Here is a 12,240-nt window from a genome sequence, read left to right as displayed (position 1 = left end):
AAAATGAGGTATTACAGACAAAGTACCCAAGACAGTTTCTAACATATAATACATAATTAAATGTTAATGGCCATTATTATTGATGTTATTATTTCATTGAAATTTAAGATTATTAAGTAGCCTTTAAGTATGAATGATAGAACAGACAAACCAGTCTTCATCATTCTCCCTTCGAAGCAAACAGTGTTGGGCAAGTGAGCTATTCCGCAACAAGGCTGTTGATTGCACCCCATATTTCTGGAGTCGTTCAGATGAGTGGCACTCGTGAAATTTATGTATGTGAATGTGAGACATTCTTTAAACCTATGGAGATGAAATCTGTTTGTGGTTTGGAGAAAGGCAAATGGATATTTGTATTTTCATGACAATCTAATGTTTTACAAAACTCCTTAAGATTAATGATTGTATATTCCTCAGATAACCTAATACTTTCAGATAGCAGATTGCATAGATCCACCATAAATTTAGTACTTTTTGATAGCAGACAGAAAAATGATAGAGAATAATACAGTTGCATGTACAGCTAGAGTAAGTATTCTAAAAACAACAAAAGACTGGACTTTCATTGCAACATGCACTCCTAGTAAAAGAATTCAGTCATCGAGTCAATAATATTTAAACTGGCAGATGACTTATTTTTCAACACCAGGACAGTGTGTAGTAATGAACCAGCAACTGCACAGATGGAGTCGTGATCCTGCAAACTGAGAAATGATTTTACAGGAAAGGAAATAGGGGTCACTTAATCACTAAGAAAACTCTATTCAGAGCCACAATAATATTGTGGGTTTTTTTGTGCTTTGTGAAGTCAACTCTTCCTCCTTGCTTCCTTCCTGATCTTTCTTGTTCTCACTTGCTTCCATAAAACTTCATCACTTCCTGAGTTTCCTTTTCTTAACGCAGCTTTTTCTCTCTTCTTCACCGCCATCTATTGCTCGGTAACCCAAGTCCTATATCTAGGTTCTCATTTACAGCAGAACTATGGAAGCTCAGTTGCAAGTACTACAAAGAGAATTAGCCATGCAGTTTGACACATCCGTCAGGGTGGAGGCATGATTTTTGTGCTAAAATTTCCTTTTCTTAGATATAGGATGGCTACGAATTAAAGTAGAGGGAATAGATGTTCTATTTCCCACTGTGCCGTGATCGTTACGTAGCAGAGGTGTATAAGAAAGAAGATGATTCAGTCCAAAAGCCAGAAGTGAAAACTGAAGAATACCCAATTGAAGGACAATTCACAATATTTCAGTTCATCACTAACATCCCAATTTACAAAATTGTTAATGTGATAAAGTGTAAACAATACATGCTTTGGAAACTGAGTTTGAATTTCAGCTGTAACTAGCAGTGTGACCGTGGGCTAGGCTAATAATGACCTAATCTCTCCATTTCATAATCTGTGAGCTGCGTTAGTAGTCGTACCAACTTTCAGAGGTTACTCTCAGGATTAAATTAGTTTATGTAAAAGTGTTTGGCATCTAATAGACACTGAGTAAAAGTTTGTTCTTTTTCTCATTTCTCACTGTCCTACAAAAGATACCCCAGCCAATTTAATCTTTTAGTTGTATTCCTGTAAAGGGTTCAAACATTTAATTTTCCCTGAAATTTTCCTGGAGAAAATTACTAACTAGGCTTCTATTGGAAGCCTACCAAAACGATTAAAAACTAGTGTGCTGTTGTAGATAAATATGAAACACTGAAGCCACATTAAAAGGAAAAAATCTTAAGGAGTTCAGTGCACCACAGATAATTTAATACTATCCCACTGAATCTCAGCCTACAAAAGTATTGTACACTGTCCATAGTCTTACAGAGGAAGACTTTAAAGTCCTGCAGGTGAGCTATTCTGTTCTTCTAAGAGGAATTTATCTAATTCATTCAAAAACATAAATGCTAGAATTTTGTATATAGGGAACAGGACATGGACTTTCTTCCTTCCTCTTTCTAGTCTTCTTCTCTCCCTTCCCCTGCTCTTTTTTCCTTCCCCTTCTGCCAGCGACAGAAATTTACCAGCGTCTATTTCATTCCTTTTTAAGAACTGTGCTACTTTGCGATGAAGTAGAATACCCACCACACACACACACACATGCACACGCATATACACACATGGCTTTTTATAAAATGTGTTTTTTTCAAAATATTAACTACTTTTAAATGAACAAAGTCAGATTTTCATTTGACCCAGACTTAATACATTTCTACTCTAGTGCTTGTGTTTGTTTGCTGAATGTGTCAAAGTTGCAATGACTATACACTCAAAGGCGTGTTAATACTTTGGAAAGGGTTAAAGTAAATTTCCTGAACAGGTGTTGGTTTTGTATCTGGAGGGGAAAGAAGCCTTGCTAAAAATGATAAACAAATTAGAAAAGCAAGAGAAATCACCTCAAAGGGGTTAGACACTAAACTTTATTGTTAACCGAAAGGATATATTTTATTGGTTCATTGTTGACTGTTCGAGAGAACACGCTTAATAAGGTGTGAATGATGCAGAGAAATAAAGCCTTTCTCAGGCAGCAAGTGCATCATTGTCTATAGTAAAACTCTAAGAAGAAGGTAGGCTTTTCCCTGGTGTGAAAATTGTAACACCAAGTCAAGTGACTGGAAGTAGCCATGGCTTCCCTTTCCACGCCTTTGCTTTATTCATGGCGTATAAGGAGGCTTCCAAATGTTCTAAAATGGCTGTCACTAGAGTGGAATGTCATTACCATTTCTTTCTATATAATTTTTCTATTATCTTAATAGTGCTATGCGCCAATATGTTACAACCATTAAAAAAAATGCTGGATCATGTCTCCTGTGGTCCCATATTATAGTCAATATGTGTTTCATAATTAGAAAGTCCATTAAAAGAAAATTAGGAAATAAAAGATAATCCTAATTTATCTTCCATGACCTGCATTATAGTCTATGTATTTTTTTTATTATGTGTCATTCTCTCTTTATATTATAAAGTACATTTAAATCATAGACCAGTGGTTAAGCAGGAATTACGAGGCCTTCTGGTGTAGCATTACATAGGCTTCTGTTTGTGAGGATATTTTTTCAGCACAGCTGATATCTTACCATTCATGGTAGTATAGTCTTTTGAGAAGACTATAGATATTTGAAAGACTCTTCATTTTAGTTTCCTTTTACTATCCTAACCTATATTTTAGCAGTTTCTGTATAATGCTTATAGGAATCAGAATAGGAGAAGGAATAAATTGGGATAGTCGCCAGATCTGGATAATTCTCTGGCTTTAGCTTTGTATAAAACACAGATTTGGAAGATGTATCCCAGAACAAGGTCTATACATATCCTAAATGTACTGACGGGTGGGTATGGAAGAGAAGTTTTTGTGAAAATAATGGCTTCAATATATCCAGCTTAGTAGTGGATAGTAGTTCAGCTGTTTAACTTCCAGTATCGTAGGTGAACATGGAAGAGGGTGTCCGTGGATTGAAGAGTGTCATAACTTGAACTTGCCTAATTACATTGAAAATCTCCAGCATCAGGCTTGGTAAAAATACTTAGGGAAACAAAAATGATTATAACAAGAAAACTTGTTATAAGAAAACTTTAATAATTAATTATTAAACTTTCTATTAATGTTGTTTTAAGACTTAAGGCTGAGATAGTGGCAGGTAATTCCACCTAGAGCTCCTTCTCCCAAAGTTTTCCTCATTCACTTGTCATCCCTACAAAAGCCATTTTTGCCCTTTTATTGATCTATAAATTTAAAGTATAAATATTTGACTTTATCAAGAAGCACTCAGGTGCTTAAGTTTTCCAGGACACTTAAATCTGACATGACCATACAGGCAAGAAGCTTATTCAGTTTTATTCTATATCTATTTTCCAGTTACTCAATTTCCTCAAGCTGTTGCTTAAATAGAATGGAAGAAAACATTAAAGTTTCCCTATTATGGAGAATGCTCTTAAATTTTTTCTTATTCAGAGCAGGTTAAGCAGTTCCACATTATTGTAATGCTAAGAAGCTGTGTTGAGAGTATAGATTCAGATTTGGCTAACATTTATTAAGCACCATCCAAGTCCCAGACATTTTACTAGGGGATTTGAATAAACTATATTTTGCTATTTATTATAATATAATATATAGGTATTTAATCATCACACAAACCTTGAGAGGGAGCTGACATTCTTTCCAGGGGCAAAGTCCTGCTTTCTCCAGGTCATAAAGCTAGTAGTCACCTTAGCTACCATTTATTTAGATCTTTTCTGGTACTGGACACTGTGCTAGCAATTTTGCCTACATTGTCTTATTTAATCCACAGAGTAGCCTTGTAAAGTGGATGGTTTCAAATCCAATTTCACAAATAAGCGACCTGACAAGTGAGGGTTGAGAGGAGTGAGGTAACTTCCTCAAGATTATGTGGCAAAGGAGTTTGGGACACTGTGCTTCAGGAGGTGGTGGAGCCAGAATTCCAGCCCAGTTCTCCTGGTACTTCTTTCTCCACACTGTGGTGTGGTGATAGATCAAAGCAGACATATCTGCCTCAGTGGCCAGTGGTTGCTCATACTTTACCTCATAGCCTCAAGTGAGCTTTGTGCGTATTCCTGATGGTATAGTTCCTGCTAATGTGTAAAGCAGAGGCATTATGGGGTAGTTCCTGGTGCCAGATCACTAGAGGATAAAGAAGGACAACCTTAAACAGTGCAATTGATATCAGTGTGGTTGATATTCCCTATGCGGGAGGTATATAACATTGACACATGGATGTGTCCGCTTATAGCTCCTGCAGCCCGTTCTTTCTCCAGGATCTCTCATTAAACATAAAGAAGGAAAAGCCAGCTAATAATCAAAAACTCACAGACACATTTTTAAATGTCTATTACTGACAATGTTCATTCCCTTGTTCCAGAGGATCAGCTAGCATTTGATACACGGGAAGGAGAATCAAGAAGTGAAAATCCAAGTAACGTAAAATGATCAACCTGTGGAAACTCCCTGAAACCAAGTATGGGACACAAAGTGTCCCAGTGACAATTGGCTAATTCTGAATTAGCCAGAGAACCTAGGGCAAAGAATTTCTTTGCTTCATAATCCATGGTGCTTAGAAAATAGTGAAGACAGACAAAGTGCAGTGTGTTTTGGCTTTTCCGTTTGACCTTTCTAGACTCCTAATTAAGGATATTGGAAATTCTGTATACACAGATCATTCTGCAATTGATTGCCAAAATATTTGCATTTTGTGTGTCTGGATCCAAATGGTGACCAATGGCTCTTATAAACCAAGCTCTCAATTGGAATAGGTCGTTTTCTCTTGTGTGAGCTTAAATAAATTTACTTTTAATCTTGTTTATGGACTCTGCTATATTCTGCCAATATGTATTTATGGAAGTGCTTGTTTATTTATTTTGAAGTCTCTCTCTTGAAGCAGCTGCTTATTAAAACAAGTAGGAAAAGCTTACATTTTTTTCCTGTCTTTTTGATATTGTTTTTTTGGGGTTTTGAGAGCCACTGTACTTTAATAGCTTGCCTCAGAGGAAAACTAAAAAGATAAAAGGAATTTAGATGAGCAGAATTGACATGTATCCAAAACTTGAGAGCAGTTACTAAAAAGTTCAGATTGGAATCCTATTTTAGTTCACTCATGGTCTTTATTATCTGTCATTCCTCTCAGAAAGAAGGAGCCTTGAATATTGCTCCTTGTTTTTATGCAGAAAAGTGTGTTGCAAAAAGACCTCCACTCTCTTGTGACAGGAAGCTCACAAAAATTGCATTAAAGAATCTAGTTCAGGAAGAGCAGCTTCCCAGACACCATCTAAACAGTGCCTGTGATTTCATATATGCTGTTTTCGTTCAAACGCTTGGACAGGTCAGACGTTTCGTCTCACAGTTGAGATTCACATCATCTAACATTGGCGAGTACTGTCCCACCTTGAATTCTGTGGCTGTATAAATCATCTTGATTTTGATGATTAGAAATACTGGGTAGGAAAAGAAGAATGCTGAACAAGGTTTTGGTACCAACTCTACTTCTGATTGACTCTATGATCTTGGGCAAGGAACCTAACATCCCTTGCTCAGAGTCCCATCCAACATAAAATGGGTATAATAGTATACATGTTACATGCTCTTGCATGTTTTTAAATGAACACATGGAATAATGCAAGAAAATATACTTGAAGCTTTTTAGAAGAAAATAGTAGTAAAAACCTAGGTTTTGTTAATAATCATTTACTAACATCTTCCTTTTGGAAGTGGATCCATGAAATCCATGGTTTTCTTGTTTGGGCCACACATCCGTTAGCCTACTTTGATTCTTTCTGTGACCTATAATGAAACAGAGAGAATAAGGAGACAGTTTGCACGTGTGCTTGTTTTACTGATGAAATACAAAAGCCCTGCAGCAGCTAGCTGGAAGTTAAAAGTTTAATTCCAGAGTCTTCAAAGATCAGAATGGATACCAAAATTGAGAAAAACGAAGACTGAAGCTAAATATTTTCTCCCCTTTTATTTATTTTTCTCATTTCATTTCTTTTGCCTTTATCTTCTCACATTCATTTGTAGTCATTAAATGACCCCTTTCCTAGCTTCTTTTATTGACAATAAACAAATTATTTTCAGCTTTATTGAAGTATAATTGACAAATAAAATTGTAACATATTTAAAGTGTACACTGTGGTGATATGATATGTGTCTACACTGTGAAAGGATTCCCACTATTGAGCTAATTAACACATCCATCATCTCACACATTATTTTCATTTTAATTATTATTGTTTTTTTCTGCAGAGGAAGATTTGCCATAAGCTGACATCTGCTGCCAATATTTCTCTTTTTGTATGTGAGCCACCACCACAGCAAGGCCACTCACAGACGAGTGGTGTAGGTCTGTGCCTGGGCACTGAACCCAGGTTGCTGAAGGGGAGCATGCCAAATTTAACCACTAGGCCACTGGGGCTGGCCCAATTTTATTTTAGTTTATTTAGTGAGAACACTTAAGTTCTACTCTCTTAGTGGATTTCATTATATATACAATATTATCAACTATAGTCACCATGTTACACATTACATCCTCAGACCTTATTCTTCTTGTAACTGACAGTTTCTACCATTTTGCCAACCTCTCCCTATGTCCCCTACCCCCGAACCTCTGGCAACCACCATTCTACTCTCTGTTTCTATGAGTTTGACTTTTTTTTTTTTTTTTTTTTTTTTTTAGATTCCACCTGTAAGTGATACCATGCAGTATTTGTCTTTCTCTGTCTGGCCTATCTCACTTAGCATAATGCCCTCCAGGTTCATCCATGTTGTTGCAAATGGCAGGGTTTCCTTCTTTTTTAAGGTTGAATAATAAACAAATATTTTTGAGTTCCTGTTGGTTAAGTGCCAGACTGGGCAGAGTCTGGGGAAGAGCGGTGAACAAGACGTGCCCCTTCTATTCTTCCCTCATGGATCTTATATTCTGAATTTCGACAGTAAAGTAAACCTGTTTGTTTCTCCTTAAAAGTATGTGTAGGCGAACCTAAAACATAGCAAGCTGAAAAGACAGGCTAGGGGCCTGGGGGCTGGGATAGCTTGGGGACCAAACAATAAGTAGCAATTTGGATGTTCCATGAACTGTGTGATCCTTAAAGACAAAAACCTGCTAAGTGTTATTTCACAATATTACCGCAAATTAGCCACATTCTCTGGGTAACTGATAAGAGGAAAAAGGCTTATCTGATAAAAAAAAGTTTTAATTATAGAATATTTTTTAAATACTATGTTTAATTTTAGGTACATAAATAGGAAAATAACCCAATGAAATATGTCCAAGAGGAGGGTTGATTTGATAAATAAATTAGATCCTTCTCCAAGTGACATCTTAATAAATCTACAAATGATGCCAAATTATATGAAAACAATTTTTGAAATTAGATTAAATATTTATCCCCATTATATTTATATAATTTCTTATTTATTTAGTACTTCTTTTGTTTTCACACATTTTGCAAAGATGCTTGCTCATACTCAGTCCAGACTTCCAAATAAGTTACTTCTTAATTAGTAAAACACTAATTTGTGAGATTTGACCGTACATGAAGCCGGTCATCAACTTACTCACTTATTAACAGCCATTTCTTCCACTAGGCAAAATATATCGAATGCCTTTTAGTAACAGAGAAGTGTTTTTTGGAAACCTGACACAAATAAATTTTCATACCATCTTCTTAAATATCTGTCATTGTTTCTTATCAGATCAGAGTGCAACAGATGTGTCCAAGTCTTTGGTTATTTTATTTAGGTAAAAGGTGAATACAGTTATAATAAAGAAAAATTAATTGTGCTCTTATGTTGTTATTAAAGCATTTTTAATGCCTAGCCCTGCTTTTGTATATTCCTAATTATTCATTTAGGTCATTTTTATCTTACTTTTATAATAAAAAAATTGTCTTTCCTTTTTTTTACAGTTAATATCTCCTTATCTAATGATACCACATTGGCTCCCGAGGATTTGCCAACTATTTCTTCTACTGACAAGGTAAGTGACTTAATATTTCACACCACTTGCTTATTGTATATGCTGATTATAATATTCATACTATGATGTCTCCTACTGTTCAGCCTTCCTAGCATAAACACACATTTCATAATCAGTGGTAGTGGAGAGACAGCAAAAAACACTTTCCTTCAGCTTTTTTTTCCCTTTTCTTTTTTTTTTCAAGCCGAAGTGAATATGTACTCCTACAATTTGCTTTTTAAACCTTCTTAGGAATTTAACTGCTATATCCCATTAATTGTCACCCTGAAATATTTTCACAAGGGAAAGTGAGAGGTTGAAAAACGAGAGCATGGTATCCTCTCTCTATTTCTAGAATGATTAAGAATTCTTCTGACTACCAAATGCTGCTGCGTTCTCTTCACTAAGGGTGATTGTAGCAGGCCACTTCCCTTGTCACATGATATCCTTTCCCATGGCTGGTAACCAAGGATCTTTAAGAGACTGGAACTAAGCTTTAAAAATGAGCTGTTTTGCATGGAAGGTCGCACACTGGAAGGAGACTTTTGTGTTGGAGAAAAAGGGGAAAGTGCTGTTTCAGACTTCCAATTGTGTTCCTTCCACACTGGATGTGGACTCTTCCCAAAGAATATCAATCTCTCAGTTATAAAGACAGAAACCATAATACCTTGTGTTGATAGAGTGCCCATCTCTCAGGAGACCAGAACGCTTCTGCAGATATTATGTAATGAGTGCCCACAACATCCCTTTCAAAGATGATGTTTTTGTCTTTCCTGGACAACTCTCACTTGACCCTGTTTCCCTCTTGTTTTCATATTCTACAGCTCTTTTGACTTCTTTCCTTATGGTTTTCTCTGACTTTTCCCAAACTTTGTCTCTCTTTCTTCCATGTCTGATTGTGTGTGTGTGTGTGTGTATGAGTAAGAGAGTATGTATATATGTTTTAAAGGCCACATACAGAAAAGAGTTCAATTTTTAGTCTCTGAGCCAGCCAGCCTATTACCCCAAAAGACTTGACTAAAATACAGAGAAAAATACTTCTTTCTAGACTTTAAAGAATTTTAATTAAAATCTAATTAAAATTTTTAAAAATATATAATTAATTAAAACCATAAGTTAATTTGCAATAAAAATTAATAAGACACTCACTTCCGCTGACTTAAAAAGAGATTGTTTCCTAACTTAATTCTTTTTGCACCTAATCAAGAAAAGCTTTAAAATTAATAAATTTTTAAGCTCTGTCTTTGGGCAAGTCCTAGAGAGACTCTAGTAATTGATATGTAATTATAGTAAGATGTTACTATAAGACTTACGGAAAACAAATGGAAGTTGTGGTTGACTTCTGGTATGACTCTGATAGAGGACATAGAGGCATAATGGTCATTCTAATTTAGCTACCATTTATGGAACATATACTAGAGACCAGGTGTTTTACACGTATAATCATTATGAAGTTTAATATGTATTTTAATCATTAACACCAACTACCAGGCATAATTATCTCCATTTTATAGATGAGAGGAACTGAAGCTCCAGAAAGTGAATAACCTTTCTTGCTCTAGGTCACATAGCCATAAATTAGTAGAAGAAAGATTTGAACTGAAGTGTGAGTGGTTCCAAGACTTGCAATATTGCTAGTACACCATGACATTTCAATGTTTGCAAATTAAAATGTTTACCTTTCAGTTCCAGAGTGTTCTGTACTCCAGGACAACAGTCCCCTTACGTGTGTATCAATTGCACTCCTCAAGTAAAATGTTAAGTTGCTTTGTTCAGCACCTCTAGAGAAAGAAATTATGAAAAAAAATATGTGTGTATGCAATTATGAAAGAACTTTTATTCTATTTTTAATTTCTCCTTTTCTGTCCATATCAATTCCTTTATGTATACTTTACATAGAGACACACACACAAATATACACAATATATATGTATATGATCCAGAAATGAGTATTAAAGAGGTAATATGATTTATTATCATCAATAATAACTACCATTTGTTGAACTGCTACTAGGAGCCAGGCTCTTTACATTAATTGTCTATAATCCTCACTGTAGTTTTGTGAGTTCTTAGGTTACCTATATTTTATAGATAAAACTGAGGCTTAGAGAGGTTAACTCACCTTCCAAAGGCCATATCACCAGTGTATGATAAAACTAGGATTTGAACTCAGGGCTTTCCAACTCCCAAATCTGCCTGTTTCCATTCTTTGGGGGGGCAGAATAGTGTTTCGTGTAGAAGGACTTACAGATGTTGAGTTCTCATGTCAGGCAGCCTGATTTCAAATGCAGCGTTCCACTACTTAACAGACTGTGGAAACTTCTCAGTTCCCTCTCTGTAAAATTATGATAATAGTACTTACCTCAAAGATACTGTAAGGGTCAAATTAATAGATAGGTAGGATTTAGTATAGTGGCTGGTGCAAACTCACCTCTCAATCAGTGTTAGGTGCTACTGTTATTCTATTTGGGTATTATTATTATTCCACTAGGTCATGATGCCTTCATAACTCAGGTTGTTGGAGAGAAGAAATTGGAAGCCACTGCTTCTGACAGGCTACTGAGTCCTCTTTCTGCTCACCCATGCCAGCTCTGCTACCCTGAACCTTTCCTAGGACACACAGTCATCAGGACTTAGTTTCCTTCTTTTCATTTCACCTGCAATTAGATGATGAAAGAAGGAGCTGTAAAAGTGACATGCTGCCGTAGGGCACCAGCAAAATTCCCTCTCACAAGCTCTAAGAACATCCTGTCAGAGGAAGGAAGGCCTTTTCTCTTCAGCTTCATTAGCAGGAAGACAAGCTTTCTTTTTCCTAGTGGTAGGGGTGTGTTTTCAGGGAGAAAGAGCAAGAAAAATGGGGCATCAGAGCATTTAGACAGAGATTAGAACTCTAGAATAACCATACTTCAAGACAAAAAGTTAAATTTCTCTTTATTTCCATTTATTGTTGGAATACTTGTGTCTTTATTTCTTTTCACCTCCATCAATTTTCCCATAGATTTCTCGCTTGGCATATATATCCCTTCAACCTGCAAACAACATTCTTTAAAAGGTCCCTGTAAAACTTTGAGCCCAGCCACAGCTTATCCACACTGTATCTAAACCATAAGCGTTAAGATCTTCTGGCTTCTGCTTACCAGCTCTCAGATGGAGAGACCAGATTTTCAAAATCTAACCTGTCTCCTCTGAGGAGGTGATTGAAAGGATCAGCTAGTATTTGTTTTTCATATTACATTCTTTTTTGTTTTGTTTTTTATTAAATTGAAGCATAGCTTAAAATGCACACTTCTTAGGTGTTCATTGCAATGAGTTTTGACAATATTATATACTCATGTAACCACCACCCAAAACAAGATATAGAACATTTCCATCATCCCAGAAAGTTGCATAGAAAGTCGCATAGAAACATAGAATATTCTGTGTCTTCTTTTATGCCCCAGCTTTCTGAGTCTTGGGAGAGCTTTCTTTGCTCCACTGCTCTGCCCCAGTCTTCAGAGGGCAGATGCCTCAACCCTTTCAGAAGTGTCTGAATGCCTCAGAGGGGTTTCTCTCAGCTCTCCTGCCCATCTTAGGAAAGTGGCTTCCTTACATTTGATGGAGACTCTGTGTCTTGTTGGGGGGGATTTCCCTCAACTTTCCTGCCTTACCTGTCCACCCTTTTATGTATGACCTGTGCACTTGGCAAAGACCATGAGGAAGTTTGGTGGAAGGATGCAGGCTCAGTCTATGCCTAGGGCTCCTCAGAATTCTAATCTGTCACCCCAGTAAAAATTCATTGAAGAGTTGGCT

The 12,240-nt window shown here is 36.3% G+C and overlaps 1 protein-coding gene across 7 annotated transcripts in view; it reads left to right on the top strand.

Annotated features, from left to right (window-relative positions):
- SLC4A4 (solute carrier family 4 member 4) overlaps positions 1-12,240 on the top strand; it is a 318,368-nt gene that overhangs the window by 246,278 nt on the left and 59,850 nt on the right. For all 7 annotated transcript variants that reach the window (XM_070505687.1, XM_044766111.2, XM_070505686.1 and 4 more), the window contains one exon: positions 8,402-8,472. In XM_070505687.1, coding sequence (XP_070361788.1) covers positions 8,402-8,472 — 71 coding nt within the window. The remainder of the gene's footprint in view (positions 1-8,401; positions 8,473-12,240) is intronic.

The sequence above is a fragment of the Equus asinus genome, chromosome 3, assembly GCF_041296235.1.
Source record: "Equus asinus isolate D_3611 breed Donkey chromosome 3, EquAss-T2T_v2, whole genome shotgun sequence".
Taxonomy (NCBI): Eukaryota; Metazoa; Chordata; class Mammalia; order Perissodactyla; family Equidae; genus Equus; species Equus asinus.
This window is presented reverse-complemented; position numbering and strand designations above follow the sequence as displayed.